Genomic DNA, 17769 nt, shown 5'->3' with positions numbered 1-17769 from the left:
TATGGATGGCGTTCTCGTAGGGAGACGAGAGCGGTTCCATAGTGGTGTATTGGTTGGTGAATATGTGGACTCGTGTGCGCCACCTCAAAAGAGTTACTTGCAGTCGTAGTTAGGTTAGCCACCGAGTCAAAGCTGGCTTGCTGTAGTTAAACTCCACCATCCCCTTTGTTGATAATGATGCATATGTAGTTAGTTCTGATGTAAGTCTTGCTGGGTACATTTGTACTCACGTTTGCCTATTTTATGTTTTGCAGAGAGACTTCAGTCTCACTAGTAGTTCCACGTGGACTTCGACGTTTAGCTTGTTACCTCAGCTACGATCTTGTGCCCTCGGCAGGATTTGGTAGATAGTCAGGCTTCTCAGCCTTTTCCATTTATAGATGTCTGTACTCAGACATGATAGCTTCCGCTTGTGTTTTGATTCGTATGCTCTGAATGTTGGGTCATGAGACCTATGTTTGTAATATCTCGCTCCTCGGAGCCTAATGAATAAATACTTGAGTTGTAGAGTCATGTTGTGATGCCATGTTGTATTTGCACATATCGAGCATATTGTGTGTATGTTATTGAAATGCTTGGTATGTGTGGGATCTGGCTATCTAGTTGTTTATCCTTAGTAGCCTCTTTTACCGGGAAATGTCTCCTAGTGTTTCCACTGAGCCATGGTAGCTTGCTACTACTCCGGAACACTTAGGCTGGCCGGCATGTGTCCTTCTTCGTTCCAGTGTCTGTCCCTTCGGGGAAATGTCATGCATTGAGTACCGGAGTCCTGCTAGCCCAGTGCTACAGCCCGGACCCACTTGCTGATGACCGACACGTTCGATGTTGGGTCATAGATGCCTGTCCCTGTAAGTCTGTGCCACTTTGGGTTTATGACTAGTCATGTCAGCCCGGGCTCCTTATCATATGGATGCTAGCGACATCATCATATACGTGAGCCAAAAGGCGCAAACGGTCCCGGGCAAAGGTAAGGCGACACCCGTGGGAATACCGTGCGTGAGGCAGCAAAGTGATATGAGGTGTTACATGCTAGATCGATGTGACATTGAGTCGGGGTCCTGACAACAACACTTGTGCACCAGACTTGTACAATAACTGGAGACTAAGTTGTTGTAAGAAAGTGAGAAAATATATCTATCAAAAAACAACCCACAACTTAATAAGCAGTCAAGTATGTCTCTAGAAAGAGGCAATACTGCCACACTTACAGGGCTCTGTTCTTCACAAACATGCAATTGATTATCATATTCTTGTATAACTGTTATACTTTGAGACAACCAGATAGAGCAAACTCGTATACTTGGTAATAATAAAAATCTAACACAGCAAAATTTCTCTATTTGAATATGTTCTTTCCTAAATATATGTCATCATAAAACAACATATCTGTTATAACTAGTTATACAATAAGTACCCTAAACATAAATAGCATCATTGGATAGTGAACCTTTGAACTATATGGTGAGAGCAGCCATGAGCCATCTCCTCGATTTTTCAAGTTCTGCTATCGTTAGTGCTTGTTCTACTGAGTTTGGGCACATACGTTGACACTCCCCGGAGCTACTCAGCTGTTGCAAATAACACCAAGGGAGACACAATCCTTTATGAAGCCTTAGTCATGGTATACTGTAATCTTTTATTTAAGAAAAATGCCCATTATGGGTGATTTCATTAAGAATATTAACAGGTTACATCATATGCCAATGAGTTCAATACATAGAAGGACAGAAGGGAGATGAAGCACAACATGTATTTAGTATAGGTAGCATGCCTGCTAATTTAGCTCCCTACCAATGCACTGGCTTTGCTTCTGTGGAATTGTCTTCTTCTCTAATTACCAAAACTGTTGGTCAGCTGCTATTAAATGGTCAATAATATCGTCCGGCTGGATGAGACATCTCTCACCTATGATGACTCATTTGTGAGATACTCCTGAGAACCTGAGTGAACAGAGCTAGATGCTTTGATCTTGGATGTGGACTCCAAGTATACTGATTAAGAATGCAAATAAGGGAGACATCATAGAAGCAAGTTGTAAGAAAATCATGCTTATTTGCAAGTTAAGATATGTTCAGGTTAAACCACACACTGGGATATCTTAGGGCGATTTGCGTTTTAAATGTACTTTTAGGCTACCTACATGTTTGGTTCTGCATATAAATGAAGATCGCAGCACAAAAAAAATAATAAAGAATACACTATTTGTCACTATCTAAGCAGGTGACCAAGAATTTCAAAGGAATTAACCGTATGACAGTAAATTAAATAGTCACCATATTAAATAGCATAAGAACAACATACACACCAAGAAGAAACTACACGGCATAACTCAATAGCTATTTAAAAGAAGTATTCCATATAATATATAAAACTTGCTTCTTATTCCTTCTATTACCTAGCGACACACAAAGAGAACTCATTATTTAGCTTAAAATCATTACTATTCCATTTTGTGGAAATTCAAAAAAGAAAAATAATTTTAGCAGAACTAAAAGTTACTTTAAATCATTAGTTACCACTATTAATGATATGAAATTCCCTCATTTGAAATTGAAACACTAACATACATGTTGTGTGCTGCTCTTTGTTCAAGCATGGGTAAGGAACAAAGTCTTACTTGGATTCTGCAGAAGCTACCTTATATCCTTCCACTTCCTCTCATTTCTTCACTACCAGAAAAATGAGCCTGTCAACATTACAGGATAAAGAAAAATATGTACATCTGTGAAGCAAGCTCATGTAAAATTAGGTAGCAAGGCATGTGAACAAAAGATAGATTAACCTGTTTTTCTGCAAGCCTCAACAAAAGGATTGAACAGTAAAATTTGCTTCTTGGATCAGAACATACACACAATCGGTGATCAATGGATTCCAAACTGGTAAAATAGAAAACGATACGGAAGTTCTTAATTCAGTGAATTTTTATATTTTTACATTTTAATACTTGACAATTCAGGAGGTAAAAACAATAGCAGGATGTTCCTTGAAACAATAAGAATAAACATGACTTGATTTGAAGATGAATCTCGTTTTCTACACAACTTATGGGGTAACTCATAGCTTCATTTTGGTTTCAAGTTTAGCAGTGCTAATTGTCGCTAGCGCACTAAAATCAGGCTAGAGATACCACAATATCAGCAAGCAGCAAGGATCAAAAAAAGTTCTAACAACTCTGAATAGCAACCAGGCATAGGCAAAACAATAGTTCTAACAACAAAGAAAATACATACCAAAGTAAAAAATAGGGTGTCATCAAGAATGCCTAATTGTTCAAGTATACATTATGGGCTGGGCTCATGACCAATCACACATAGAGCATACATACAAATTTGAGTTGATTCATTTAAACACGGGATCAGGATAATACAAAAAGAAGCAGACTGACAACATACTTATATACCTAGATAGACCCACCCTAACCACCCTGCCACTGACTCACTACTCGCCTTTTAGCACCTATATATCAAACAAAAGAATGGAAACCTCCTCTGCACCTATGTTGTTGCAGAGAATTAAAACAAGCCATTCAACTGATAACTTGCTGGGAGCGAGTCAAAGTGCAACTTCAAGGACCAATAACACACAATAAAAGATCAAGAACAACTTATATGCAATAAAGGTGTGAGAGAGAAGAAATCTTTACATAAGACGGCTATAAACACCGGAGCATAAATAAGCAACACCTTTAACTACAAATAAAAAGGATTCGGGGTTCAATGCATGGTGGGCTCAGATTCGCCTTTTCTCGATCATATGACCTACCCCCGTCATCTCTTATCACCAGATCAATCTGTTTATAGAGTGGAGCTGCCCTGGTTATCACTCAACAAGAATGACCATCCAAGGACAGAACAATAAGTATCACAAGATCAAAAAGGATTCTAGAGACAAGAGGGAGGATCCAACTTGATACCCACAGGTGTCTTGATTGCTCAAAGGCACATTTATTTCAGCCATGGTTAATCATCATTGCCCTAGCAAGAATGGCCTCCGACCGGTGGGGCACGTGACTGGACGCACAGGCCATGCCCGCACACACGGTCGCTGACGGCACGCAAAGGGCCCCACACGCCAGCGAGCACGGGTCGAATAGACCGAGTGAGCGACGCTGCGAGCCAAACGAGCTAACCCATCGATACAACGCCGGGTTTCGATCCGGCGACCGGGATCGATCCAGAGCAAGATCCAACGACCAGAATAGCATCAGGAAAATGATCGGACGGCCAGGAAGCCCAAATCGCTAAGGAGCCGAGGTTTTCGATCGGTCTCATGTTTCTGGATGTTCTTACAAGGGTGAAACTGCCCTGGTTATCACTCATCAGAAATGACCATCCAAGGACAGAGCCACTAAAATAAGAACATGATCAAAACGGCAAAGAAACGAGGGGGTATCCAACTTAATACCCACAAGTGCCTCGATTGCTTGAGAGCATGCTTAATCAGCCATAATCGATCATCATAGCCCTCACTATGTACCATACAGTAGCCGAAGCAGAGGAGCAGGAGGAAGATGCAACTCACAGAGGGAGGTTGTAGCCGAGGCAGTACTCAGTGGGTGCCAGAGCTACGGTTGAACGACGTCCAACCGGCAAGGAACCACTTCCTACACTCCTGAACCGGCATAAAAAGAAGCAGGAGCTCATCATTTCCCATTGCTCCTAAAAAAATCAGCCATAACCGATCATCATAGCCCTGACTATGTCCCATACAGTAGCCGAAGCAGAGGAGCAGGAGGAAGATGCAACTCACCGAGGGAGGTTGTAGCCGAGGCAGTACTCAGTGGGTGCTAGAGCTGCGGTTGAACGACGTCCAACCGGCGAGGAACCACTTCCTACACTCCTGAACCGGCATAAAAAGAAGCAGGAACTCATCATTTCCCATTGCTCCTGAAAAAATTGTAAAACAAACAAAAATTAATGCTTTGTGATTGACCAGCAAAAATTAGAAAACTAATTCTTTTAACCGAAGGTGCTCTGAACCCAAATCTTTTCTTCATAAACATGGAGAAACTCTCATCAACAGAGTAAGCTTGCGACATATAAAAATATATTATAAGAAAGAACACCAGATAGAAGCTAACAAAATTAAGTTTAGAATATACCCTAGCAAATCAATAACTGTACAAAAATATTGTGGGCCAAATGGAATTCATATAGGCCACTAACAAAACTGAGAGGAACCAAACTTTTATATTTTGACCATTTTTCCACATTAGTCTGAAGCTCTTGTTATTTTATTTATCCAAATTAAGACATACATTATTTAAACCGGATATTCTTAAAGCCTCTATCTGATTTAAGCGCAGAACATAAAATTAGATGGCAAAAACATGCATGGACTGAACTCTTCAGCAAAATAATATATGTCTATTCAAAGCTGTATGTTTCCAGATTGTTTAGAATTATTTTAACTGCTTTTGACACCTTTGTGCTTGCTTGGCAGCCTCAACATCACTGGCTGAGTCTGGTAATGACAGTAGGCAAGTCTGGTAATGACAAAAAACCCGTAATATAATTACCGTGATTGTAAGTGGCATGGGTCTGTGTTGTATAGGCAGCCTCAACATCACTGGCTGGAGCCTGGCCTTCTTGTTTAACTGTGAGCCTCTGCAGATAAGTAACAACAGATTAAATGGATTCGAGCGAGTGTGTCTTTGCTGGAATGGCCAGACGGAAAGATGTTCATTTCCTCTCAGATATACCCAGCGACATGAGCCACATGGCCATAGTCATAGTCGTGTTATTAAAAAACTGCATGTTTTTCTATATATACAAACAAAACAGTCAGACTACCCAGCCAACTTTCATCTGCAGAACCAATTTTCACAGTCAATTGGAGATAACGAATCTAAATGCTGCCAAAGGAAAGAAAAACGTTGAACGTTGGTCTATACTCAATGGAAAAATTCCTATCCTATGCATCAAATAACATATACTTCTTTATAAGAATTGAGATGCAAGTCATATCACTTCCTATGAAGTTCCTGTTTCCATCCCTATCCTATGATCAAAGGAGGCCTATATTTGCAAACCTTATATACTTAAAAAGTCCATGTAAGTATTTTTTTTTAATAATTTTATTTGGAATAGTCTTTCCAAGCTGTTCAGCAGAGACCTGGACAAGTTTCGACAACACACAACTGAAGAGACGATATAACGAGCGAAGAATGATTCAATTTCCAAGCACGAGCTTATGCGATCACATTTAGCGCATAGTGTGCATGCATTTGGCCTGGGGCATCTACTAACTAAAATTACTAACCACAAGCAGCCTTTAAGTTCAGTCTTAGACAAGGCAAAGATGCACGATAACTGTAATTTTACAGTATAAATCCCTACGTGCACAGTGCACTTGCATTCTAGGTTCTGGCTGCCGTTCTTTTCCCTCGAGCAATTACTATTGTGGAAGATCTAATCTAGAGTATCACTTACTAAAGGAAACCCGGGCATGGGCAGCCCGGCCCGACGACCCGGCCCGAGCCCGGCCCGAAAAACCCGGGCCGGGCCGGGCTTGACGTTCGGGCCGAGCTCGGGCCTAGTTTTGCAGCCCGGAAGATAGTTCGGGCCGGGCTCGGGCTTCATTTTTTATGTATTTCGGGCCGGGTTTTCGGGCTTTGGGCCGGGCTTGCACGTACGTACACTAAAAAACAGCGTTTGGGCCGGGCTTTCGGGCTTCGGGCTTGACTTCGGACCGGGCTCGGGCTTGAAAACAGGGAGTATTTCGGGCTTCGGGCCAGGTTCGGGCTTGGGAAATGAAGGTCGGGCTTTTATAAGCCCGGCCCGAAACCCGGCCCGGCCCGACATTTGCCCGGGTTTAGAGCAGATATATTTATACCTCATTTCTGAAGCCAGCAAACGTGGAAAGGAAGCTTACCTTGTTCTCGAGCACAGCCCCGTTTGGGATTTCCAACGTGACTCCAGCCTTGGCTGCGATGGTCATGTTGCCCTGCAGATGGGATGAGCAGATTTGATCAGCATTAGGTCCATTTGTACACAGAACTAACCACAGCAAAAGGAGAAACGGATATGCTTTACAAAATAGGAAAGAAAGTATACCTGACGTTGAGGGACGCGGCGGCTGGAGCGCGAGGAGTCGCCGTGCGGCGGGTTGGGGTTGGCCTCCTGCTCGACGGCGCGGGAGATGAGGGCCTGCGCGCGGTCCAGCAGCGCGTCCTCCATCTCCTCGTCCGCCTCGTCCTCCTCCGGCTCGGCGGCGGCGGCGGCGAGGTTGGCCGCCGGCTGCTTGGGCTCCATCAGCGCGGGCGGGCTCAAGCCTCGAGGCAGCGGGGGTGGGCGGGCGCGCGGTCTAGGGTTAGGGTTGAGTGCGGGAGCTGCCTTTGGGGACGGGAAGGGGAAGGTGCTCCTCGGCGACTCGAGCAGAAGGGATCTCGTGGGGAGGAGGAGGCTCATAGGAGCGGTGGCGGATGAGGCCGGAGAGAGCGACGAGGGAGGAGAGCGGCGGCGCAAGGGAAGGGGAGGAAGGGAACGAGGGCTGCAGAAGAGATCGAGAGAGGGAAAGGAGGGGAATCGAGCTAGGTCTCTCCCACGGTAGCGGGCGCGTCTTCTATAGGCAGGAGGGAAATGACCAAAATACCCCCGACGGGGCACCAAAATAACGCGCGGTGGCACGTCCGGGCGGGTCACCGCTCATAGGGAAATATATCCGACGGCTGTAGACGATGTGGTAAATATCGTACAGCCCAGACGATCCAGCGGCGAGATCGGACGGCCCAAACGACATCAGGTAAACGATCGGACGGCCGAGAAGCTCTAATCGCTGAGGAGCCTCCTGCATCCACTCCTCTCTTATTTCTGGATGCTCAAGGGTCGCTGGGCTTCACTTTGTTTTCCTAAAGTCGGATCTGCTATGGAGGATCCCATGCGGTGATAATGACACGAGTTGGGTGGTCGGTTTCGCTGCTGGATCGGTGCAAGCCCAGAGCTTTTCTCCTGCGATGCGCAGGCCTAGGCACTTTCTTTATGGTGAAGGCTACATCGATGGTCGTAACTGGCGGAGTCGAAGTTGCCCTTGCAATGGTGTACGACGATGACACCGGATTGCAATCTTGATGGCGTGTGTGCGTTGTGGATCGCCAGATCGCCAGATCGCCCTGATTGCAATCTTGATGACGGTTTTCACTCGGTTTTTCGTTAATTAATCAAACAACTTTGCTGCCGACTTGAAAAACACATCCGCTGAATCGATCTTATTACGTCGTAGTGACGGTTTATAATTAGTAAATTATATATGTATGTATCTCAAACACTCTCAACAACTCAACAGGTACGTGGAAAGAAGGCCACGCTAGCTCGTCATGGACAGAGGTTTCAAAATATATCATGCACCATGCATGGAATCCTTCGTGGTTGAGTGATCATGGTCTTGACTTCGCGGGCTTGGGCAGTGGCGGCTGCGCCGACTTCGGTGCAAGCTCACTGGTAGGGAGTGGCGGCAGCTCCGGCTTCGGTGGAGGCTCACCGGTAGGGAGTGGAGGCAGCTCCGGCTTCGGTGGCTCCTCTGTCTTGGGTGGTGGCTCGACCTCTGGCTTCGGTGGAAGGTCACCGGTCGGGAGTGGAGGCAGCTCCGTTTTCGTCGGCTCGTCTATCTTGGGTAGCCCTTTGGGCGGAAGGTCGCCTGTAGGAACAGGCGGCAGAGCCGGTTCCGGTGCGATCTCACCGGTTGGCAGCGGCGGCAGCTCCGTCTTCGGTCGCTCCTCACCCTTGGTCACGGGTGGCAGCTCTGGCGTTGGTTCCACGTCAGGTTTGGGCAGCGGCGGCAGCTCCGGCACCGGCAGCACGTCAGGTGTAGGCAACGGCGGCAGCTCCGGCAACGGCAGCTTTGGCAACACGTCCGGTATGGGCAACGGCGGCAGCTCCGGCCTGGGCTGCTCGTCAGGTGTGGGCAGCGGCGGCAGCTCGGGCTTTGGCAGCACGTCGGGTATGGGCAGCGGCGGCAGCACGTCCGGCCTGGGCAGAGGTGCCGGGAGATCCGGAGGCAGCTCCGGCTCCTCCAGGTGCCGCGCCGCGTTGCCGATGCCGCCGCGTGAGAGCAGCAGCACGCCGAGGAGGAGCGCCGCAAGAGAGGAGGACATGCTGGCGATCTTCGAAGCCATGGCTGGCTTCACTGGACTGGTCAAGAACGGTGTGGGGTGAAGAGAAACGAAGGCGAGGGTACTGCATTTATAGGCGTGGCGATGCGTTACACCCAAGATCGATCGCCTGCGTAAGTGCGCTGCGTTTCTTCTTCCTGGCACTTAATCCGTCTTACGTTTTCGTACTTGGCCCGTGTGGCGCGTTGGAGAATCGGGCAAGCGGGGCCGACCGGATCGGTTGCTGCGGTTTACACTACTGCGACGTTGCCTGCCCAGATAAAACCGCCGGGCGCGTATGGGGCACTGTCACGCAATCTGGACACGGAATTAACCTGTCGTCCGGTCAAAAAATAAGAGGGAAAAAATGACCTCAGACGTTCCAAGCGTCAAGAGGTGGGTACTTAACCTGCTTTCGATGGATTTATTACTGCGAGAGGAATTCCTGCGGAATCACGTTTTTTAGAAGGTGCGAGATCACGCAATTGGTTGCTTGAGACTGCTGGACTGGTAGGTTTCACGTTTTGTTGACGAGCTAGTTCTACTCACCCCACGAGGCAGGAGAAGAGTGCTCATATCATATTGAGATTTACGAAGTCATCGTAGGTGCCTCGTCGTCGACGGAAACGTCTCTTGCACTGAAATCGCATCACCGAAAATCCTGAAATAAATCCAGAAAATAATGTGAGCAACAGGACTTGAACCCTGGTGGGCTGGAGATACCACTGTCCCTCTAACCATCCAATCACATGTTGGTTCACGATATCTCATGTTTTTTTGAGGCATTGAGTTGAAATGTTTGAGAATTAACCCTAAAAAAATGATTAAGAAAGTATCAGCCCGGTGTCGTACCATCTAGAAGAAATTCAAGAAAAATGGATCGTGTGCACATTTTTGGACTGTGGAGACACATCGGCTGCGTATGTTGTTGTATCTGCTCGATGGCGGGACGGTGGGTATGGGCCGGAGCCGTGAACATTACTGTTAGTTTTTGTAATATATTTTTCACTTTTTTTGAAACTGATTTCTCTTAAACTGTGGGAAAAGGTCCCGTCTGGACTAGTAATGAGGTGAGATGGCGTTTTGTCGGCCACGGAGACGAGACGATGACAAGCTGCTTGGCGTGCAGGTTGATGGTGCACGTGCGATGGGGATCACCTACATGGCTACATCAGAGAAGGGGAGAGGGGTGGGGCGGCTATGCAACGACACTAGTCGTCAGCGGTAGGGGATGATGGTTAGTCCGATGGTAGCGGGCAAGTCGATGATCTACGCAATGTGGCGACAATGGCAGCGGAAGGGAAGACAAAAAAGGTAGGCTCGACCAAAACGAATTAGCTTCAGGTGGTGGCGGCATAAGGTAACTACGATTTAATGCGGTGAATAGGAGCTCCATCTCCGAAATGCTAAACAAAATGTCAACATTAGTACTTAGCTCACTGCCTCTCATTCTTGTTCAGCCTATCATGATTGACAAGACAAAGGACATGGTTGTGTGTGTGTGTGAGAGAGTGTCCGATTTCTTGGTTTGGGACATCGATAGTGGCGGTTTGCACAGCAACGCGAGCCGGTGGCACACGCAGTCCAAGGGGACGCCTTTGTGGCTATCATGGATGGCAGCCAGCTGGTTCCCTATCTTCCACCGAGCATCGCAACTAGGAAATCTATGAACGAGACCCGCTTGAGTGATCGCCCATTCACCCCGTCCTAGCAAGGAGGAGAAGGGAGAGGTGGAAGATTACGAAGGGGGCAGCAATATTTTCTAATCAAATATTTTGAGAGAAAAGTAAAAATGTGATATTCATTCCCTCCAATCACTATGTATGTACCTTGGTTGCTCAGATTTGTGAGATAGCTCTGACAAACCGAAGCAAGAGAGTACATTTTAAGATTATGAAAAAAGTAAGCATTCCTTACATCGGTATTAAGGCTTCTTTCGTGCCTAATGCGCAGCTGATAATGTTTGTCTTTTAAACCTTGTCATGCACATCTTTGCCGACATTGGGTGACACCATACCAATGCCGTTGTGCCACTTTGATGGGTTTACTTCAATTTCCTCTCATGCTGCCATGTACATGCATTTGTGCTAATCTCTACTAGTACTTACAAAAAAACCTAAGGTTCCCATTTGACCTCTCCTTCGTCTAACATCCTTATGTACGCCCTATATTATAAAAAAACATGGTCGTCTGGTTTAAATGTGTTCCTGTATGTGCCGCCATGTTGCACTTGTTAGCTTTTATAAAATTTTAAGTATTTGTAAAAAGTATGTAAATTATAATGTTAGTAATAAAAATAACGTTCAAACATTCGTGTGTTATAATTAATATACATACACAAACTAACTTATTTAGCAAAATGTTCAAGTAATTTTAAAATCATTTAAATATTATTTTTGGAAAATCATATAAATAAAATATTATTTATGATTAAGAAATGTTTGTATAATTTATAATAATACAAACATTTTCGAAATTACAACTAATTATTATTATTTTAACTATACAAACATTTGACTTATTATATGCACATTTTTTAATTCATAATTTTTTCGTATAAGAATTTTATATAATTTAAAAATATTGATTATTATTTTATATTTCAAGTTTTTATAAATATATACATGTGGCTATATTAAGGTTATATAGAATTAAGAATATATGCCACGAGTAAAAGTTATCACAAGTGAATATTAATAAAAATGTTTGTATCCATATTTTTTTGCAATTTAAATATATGCCACGGGGTATATTTTTGTGCATACTAAATAATTAATAGTTTTGTATTTACTAAAAGTTTTCAATATAATCCACATGTAAATAAGTGAATATTTTTAAAATTACATGACCCTTTTTTAAATAAGTTATTTTAGTTGTATGTATAATATTTATAACACGCAAGTAATCAATATTTATTTACTGTGATATTAGTTTAGAAACTTTTTACAAATTTCATAACATGTGTGAAATGGGCTGCACTCACCGCAGCCCATCAAAATATGGTGCCACGTCAGTGCATTATACGACTGTCGATTAGATTAGCACCGTATTTGCACACACGTGCCAAGTTCTAGAACCAGTTCGACGTATTTTTCAACTTCATGCACTAAAGTGAACATCGGTGGCAAGTTTAAACACCACTGGTGATATTACCTCTTTTATTAACTTCCCAAACTTTACATATGTCTTAAATTTACTTTTTGTCGCGCATGGCAAATTTATTTTATTTTTCATGGCAAAATTTGCCTTTTCCATCGTTTATGGGATTTTCTTTTGCTTCTGTAGACTATTTTACATTTATTTTAAAAAACATGGCAATTACTACTCAATGATGTACAACAACAATCTCCCGCAAAAAAAAAAAATGATGTACAACAACAGATGGCAAAATTTGTTTTTTTGTTTTGCCACATGATGTACAGAACTAGTGGCAGCAGAACGTGCATTGGATCAACGGAGAAAGCCACGCAACGACGACACGTTCATTCCACATGGAGACGGTCGATCTTTTACCTCCTTGACATGGCACCGGCACAGGACCCGATCGATGGATCATAATTCTCCACCGGCGACGATTTTCGAGGGGTTCCGTTTCACGCGGATACGTGCACGCGATACGCGGATATAGCTGAACCTGAACTCAGATCCAACCGAACCAAGCACACGACTGGCACACGCGGCGACGGAGTGGGAGAAGCGCAATGCCGTTCGCCGGGGCCTTCCCCTTCACGGCCCTTCTTCTCCTCGCCGTCTTCTCCGCCGAGGAGCAGCCGTTCAAAGGCCTCGTGCCCGAGAACCGGAGCGTGGTCCTGGCCGGCAACAACGTCACCGCCACCGCCGGCGCGGCGGCGGTGTGCTACCGAAGGAGCGGCGTCGACGAAGAGGCCAATCCGGGCAAGACGGTCCTCGACGTGACCCCGCTTGCCGTGTGCCCTTCTCCTGGAGATAAGAAGGGTCTGAGCGGGCGAGCAAAGGCATGGTGTTGCTGGGGCCTCGCCGTGGCGATGACGATGGTCGTGTTCGTTGTGTGGTAAATTTTTAGTTCTTACTCCCCTGCGCTTGATTCATTCGTACTACGGGGCTCGGAGCGGAGATGCATATTTAGTCGACGCAACGAACTCAATATTGCCTCGTGTACTCAGGCCAGAGACGTTCATCGTATCGCCCATCGACCCCAAGTTCACCGGTGATGACGCGCCGGTGGTAGACGTCGACGGCGACGGCGACCGCGAGCTCTTCGATTGCGCCATCTGCATGGAGACGGTGCCTGGCACCCTCAAGTTCAGCGTCGGCTCGTGCGGCCACGCCTTCTGCTCAGGCTGCGTCGTCCGGTACGTCGCGGCTAAGCTGGGCGAGAACGTGGCTCGCGTCAAATGCCCCGACCCCGGCTGCAAGGAGGGCACCGTCGAGCCGGAGAGCTGCTTCGGCATCATCTCCTCGGACCTGCTAGACAAGTGGGGTTTCCTGCTGTGCGAGTCCTTGCTCGGCGCCAAAACGGTGTACTGCCCGTACAGGGAATGCTCGGCGCCTCTTCTCGCCGACGGCGAGGCCGGGGCGGGGGCGATCGCGGAGGCCGAGTGCCCGCATTGCCACCGGCTGTTCTGCGCCCGGTGCGCGGCGCCGTGGCATGCCGGCGTCGGGTGCAGGGAGTTTCAGGAGCTCGGGCAGGACGAGCGAGGCCGGGAGGACCTCCTGTGGAGGAGGCTCGCCGGACGGCAGAGGTGGCAGCGGTGCCCCAAGTGCAGGATGTACGTGGAGAAATCGGAGGGATGCAACTACATCAAATGCAGGTACAGATCAGATTAGAGAACTCTATTAATTTCTTCCTGGCAAATCGCCCATTGCTTGATTGCTATGCTTGACAAATGGAAATTACTATCCGATTATCAAGTTAGTCCATATAAATGTGAAATGATTTTGCGGCTCCCTTGTTTGATTTATTTTAGGTGTGGGAACAGCTTCTGCTACCGATGTGCATCCAAGGTGTCTGCGCTAACCCATTACTGCAAAGAGTGCAAGCACTAGCGATTTGCTTGTTATGCATATCCAAGGGGGCACAAATACTGAGCTCTGTTTATTAACCAGATGGTACAATATATCGCTTCATCTTTGTCGTTTATCTCAATTGCAAGATGGAAATCTAGGCATGATAAACTTTACTTGATCAGGCTGTACCGAACTACGAACATTATCTCCTTGATTGACTCGATTCAGCTTTCAGTTGTGCTTGTAAATATGTGAGATTTTTTAGGTAGCATGTTCAGTATCTGATCTTCTGGTTCATGCGGTTACATTTCTTAAGAAACCGTAGAGATTGTTATTTTTGGTTGTCCATATATAGCGTACATCAAAGTTGGCATGGTGTACTCCCTGAAAAATATTGCATGTCAGTCGATGTCATGTGTGAGACTTGCATATTAATTTCAATGGGTGTAAATCCAAAAGTGTACAACACACAACTAAATACTGTATCACAGGATTTTTATCGAACATGTAGACATACACACTTGCCGTCCAGTGGAAGGTCATACGATCATACGAACACAACAGCACACCACAACGTACGTAGACAATGAGCATGGACGGCACACACTGTCTCCGGAAATGATCGACTCCGAGTTCATGTCACGGCCCTCGTCCTTGATCATGGCTCATCGGCGTCCGGCTCGGCCCCAGGAAGGCTGAACCCGGGAATCGTAGGCATCTCGGGCATGGGCGGCAGCTCGACTTTCGGGAACGACGGGAACGGAGGCAGCAGCTCGTGCTCCGGCGACGGCTCCGGCGCCTCGGCTGGGTAATCGTCCTCAGGCGACAACTCCGGCGCCTCGGCCGGGTAACTGTCCTCAGGCGCCGTCTCCTCCAGGCGGCGTGCCGCGCGGCCCATGCCGGCGCACGAGAGCAGCAGCGCGGCCAAGAAAAGAAGCGCGGTGCAGCGGGCGTTCTTGGAGGAAACCATGCCGAGTGGAGCTCGATCGGTCGCTTTCTTCTTGGCGTGTGTGTGTGGGCTGATCTCTGTGATGAGATGTTAGCTGTCGGGTGCGCGCTCGATCGTACTTATAGGACGTGACGGAGCGAACGACGGTTCGTCAGCGTGGCCGCACCGCGCCTTTTCTTTTCACAAGTGTGTTTCTACTTCTAGGGTATGGGCGGCGGCCAGGGCCTCCGTGGGTTGGTGATCTGCCTGATTTTGCGGTTGGGTCCGGTGCGTTTCGGGAGGTTTTGGCGGCGAGAGCTCACGTTTGGTTGGAAATTCGCCGAGAGCTCAGGTTTGGTGAACGCGCCAAACATTTTTTTTTGCGGGCATTCAGTTTGTTGCTTTTTTCTAGGGTAATCACACGTTTCATTGATCACCAATATGATGAATACAACGCTCACACGCGAAATCGACCCGTAGGGTAGAGGGAAAACAAGTGTTCTCAGAAATTTGCAGAAAAAACAAAAAAGACATTGGAATCATTAGCCAATTCTGCAATATCCGTTGCCACCGCTGAATGTCGCTAGATTCGAAGGAGAACCACAACCCATGAGGGCGTTGTGAGTCGATGAAGAAGATTGCCATCGGCGAAGCCTTTGTCGCTGTGGCGTGTCGACCAGGGACCATCCCCATTCTTCTCGAATCCCGGAGCCATCGTCAGCCGTCCACGTCGTCGAGGCCAAGTACCACATTAGTCGCCTTCAATCCGCAAGCCCAAATCTGGAACCACCATTTTTACTCGCCCACCGGTGACATCGTGCATAATGCTAGGCACCGTCCAAACATCTAAAACCGTCGACCAGAAAGATAGATGGGAGACCGAGCCCACTGGCTCCTCGATGCCGCCATGGATGCCATCGAGACGGGCCGGAGTCCGGGCATTATTCTTGGATACGTCGCTGTCGTCACCACCAAAAACAGCACCACTCCACAAACTATACTCGCCGACGGCGAGCACACATATCCCCGAGCCACTCGACACCACCGGAAAAGACACTGCCAAGATGGAGCCAGGCCTGGGGAAACTTATCCGTCGAGACAAGAAGCTGCCGACTCCATGGATGCAACACCGCCAGACCTACCTATCCTAGACCTACGTCCATGCCTAACGCGAAGATCCGGGGCTCCTCCATCCTCACGTTGCCGGACCGACGAACGGATGAAGGTGCCCACGGACTGGCGGCGGACGGTTGGGCTGGACGTGCCCGTTTCTCTCCTTTGGTTCTCGACGTATCCACTGTTGCTTACGTCGATATCCAGCCCTAGCAAGGGGTTTCCTCTAGTCTCGACCGCGACGAAGTGCTCTTCTAATCCCGAGCTCACACAATAGAAAATTCAAAGCAATAGTAAAGTAATTCAAAAAATTCTTATTTTTTCTGACAAACATTGATGAATGTTTGGGCCGCATGCAAAATTTCGTGATGGAATCTGAAGATCTGAGAAAAACTATTGATATTCTAAAAGTGGTGTTTCTAGACCATCTATTTTATTGTTTTTGCCCAGACCTCCGGCATGTCATTTCGTCACCAAATTTTGCATGCATGTTAGAAATTCATCAATATTTATCACAACAAATTCTGAATTTTTTGAAATCTTATACTGTTTTTCTGGATTTTATTGTTCATCAGTGTGCATATAAGTTTAGGATTAGAAACTTCGTGTCCCGAGGAGATCTTCCAACAAAGGGGTTCCCATCATCTCTAACCGATCCCATATAATCATTAGAGGAGGATAAATTACATTTTCCTCCTCAAACCGGCACCTTATAACGGTCTCCCCGGCCTCCACGACCCTTAAATATACTCATTCGTCAATCCATGCATGATAAAAAAAATTGCTTCCATTCTCACCCATGCACGGCCACATCCACTCCGGCGCTGCTCCTTGCCTCTGATGGCCACCACATGCCATCGCCGACACCCCGCAGCCCTGCCAACCTCTTGCCACCAAATTCCAAAGATCTTTTTTTTATTTGTTCGTCTTTTCCATCGTCTCCGCCCATGTGCTGCATTGCAAGTGTTCAACGAAATGCATGGAGCCAAATATAAGCTATAGGGAGTTAAGTTTAGGGGATCGGTTTGTTCATGTGATGTCCATTTGCATTTTTAATTTGGCGCACTTTCAACTTGCCACCTCCAACTAGCATATATAATATGTTCGAGAACTAGTTGGGTACTGTTCATCCTAACCTTAAGGGGCAATTACACGTGGGGCGTCTGTACTTTACTTTGAGTAATATGGAATTGTAATGATTTTATTGCGAAGGGTAATGATTTTGTCTTTAACATGTCTGAGCTCCAAAGAAAGTGTGGTTCATTTTGAGAGCTACCGGATGGATTCTTACACGCTACATCCTCCCTGCTTTTTGTAGAGGTGTAGGTGTTCATGTACTTTTTTGGTGCAACCAATGGGATATAGCCAGTTATGGTCCATTCGGTTTCGATGGCGATCCAGTAATAATTTATGTGATTGAATCTCAGGATGGCTCGAATGTTCACCTACTTATCATTGTGCTTTTTTATAACACTATGAATATTTGCTATGTTTGATTATAATAATCATGATTGTGCATCATCGATCTGATACAGAGGACGAAGAATTTTTTTTTTTTGAAACAAGAAGATGAAGAAAACTGTCCTTTTTGAAAAAGAAATCACAAAAAAAAAACTAAAATGGCGGCACATATTTTAGCTAAAGCTCTAGTATG

General features: G+C 46.3%; 3 protein-coding genes and 1 long non-coding RNA gene across 4 annotated transcripts; 1 reads left to right on the top strand and 3 right to left on the bottom strand.

The window, feature by feature from the left end:
* Window positions 1-1353: 1353 nt before the first annotated feature.
* LOC119363076 lies at window positions 1354-2800 on the bottom strand. The gene is made up of 4 exons (XR_005173745.1): window positions 2783-2800; window positions 2618-2669; window positions 1906-1991; window positions 1354-1830 (listed from the first exon to the last, which is right to left on the bottom strand). It is a non-coding gene; the product is annotated as an uncharacterized LOC119363076 (long non-coding RNA).
* Window positions 2801-4710: 1910 nt separating this feature from the next.
* Window positions 4711-7277, bottom strand: LOC119367544. Its single transcript, XM_037633025.1, has 4 exons — window positions 7056-7277; window positions 6874-6945; window positions 5519-5606; window positions 4711-4886 (listed from the first exon to the last, which is right to left on the bottom strand). Exons 1-4 carry the CDS (start codon window positions 7251-7253, stop codon window positions 4777-4779), a joined length of 468 nt encoding a protein of 155 aa, XP_037488922.1. The 5' UTR covers window positions 7254-7277; the 3' UTR covers window positions 4711-4776.
* A 5512-nt stretch (window positions 7278-12789) lies between these two features.
* LOC119367542 (probable E3 ubiquitin-protein ligase RNF217) lies at window positions 12790-14416 on the top strand. The gene is made up of 3 exons (XM_037633023.1): window positions 12790-13118; window positions 13231-13878; window positions 14035-14416. The coding sequence occupies exons 1-3, from the start codon at window positions 12790-12792 to the stop codon at window positions 14111-14113; spliced, it is 1056 nt and encodes a 351-aa protein (XP_037488920.1). The 3' UTR covers window positions 14114-14416.
* A 76-nt stretch (window positions 14417-14492) lies between these two features.
* Window positions 14493-15118, bottom strand: LOC119367543 (nucleolar protein 3-like). The gene has a single exon (XM_037633024.1). The coding sequence runs from the start codon at window positions 15042-15044 to the stop codon at window positions 14733-14735; it is 312 nt and encodes a 103-aa protein (XP_037488921.1). The 5' UTR covers window positions 15045-15118; the 3' UTR covers window positions 14493-14732.
* Between the last annotated feature and the right edge of the window lie 2651 nt (window positions 15119-17769).

Source organism: Triticum dicoccoides, chromosome 2B (genome assembly GCF_002162155.2).
Source record: "Triticum dicoccoides isolate Atlit2015 ecotype Zavitan chromosome 2B, WEW_v2.0, whole genome shotgun sequence".
Classification (NCBI taxonomy): Eukaryota; Viridiplantae; Streptophyta; class Magnoliopsida; order Poales; family Poaceae; genus Triticum; species Triticum dicoccoides.
Note: the sequence above shows the minus strand (reverse complement) of the source record. Positions and strands in the feature narration are given on the sequence as shown.

What these genes read in the sequence shown, in the direction of transcription:
- LOC119367544 (XM_037633025.1), bottom strand. Translation starts at nt 7,253, where the DNA reads ATGGAGCCCAAGCAGCCGGCGGCCAACCTCGCCGCCGCCGCCGCCGAG. An exon ending in GGGCTGTGCTCGAGAACAAG is followed by an intron (nt 5,607 to 6,873) that starts GTAAGCTTCCTT and finishes ACTTATCTGCAG; the next exon opens with AGGCTCACAGTTAAACAAGA. An exon ending in CCATGCCACTTACAATCACG is followed by an intron (nt 4,887 to 5,518) that starts GTAATTATATTA and finishes CAATTTTTTCAG; the next exon opens with GAGCAATGGGAAATGATGAG.
- LOC119367543 (XM_037633024.1), bottom strand. Translation starts at nt 15,044, where the DNA reads ATGGTTTCCTCCAAGAACGCCCGCTGCACCGCGCTTCTTTTCTTGGCC.
- LOC119367542 (XM_037633023.1), top strand. Translation starts at nt 12,790, where the DNA reads ATGCCGTTCGCCGGGGCCTTCCCCTTCACGGCCCTTCTTCTCCTCGCC. An exon ending in ATGGTCGTGTTCGTTGTGTG is followed by an intron (nt 13,119 to 13,230) that starts GTAAATTTTTAG and finishes TCGTGTACTCAG; the next exon opens with GCCAGAGACGTTCATCGTAT. An exon ending in TGCAACTACATCAAATGCAG is followed by an intron (nt 13,879 to 14,034) that starts GTACAGATCAGA and finishes GATTTATTTTAG; the next exon opens with GTGTGGGAACAGCTTCTGCT.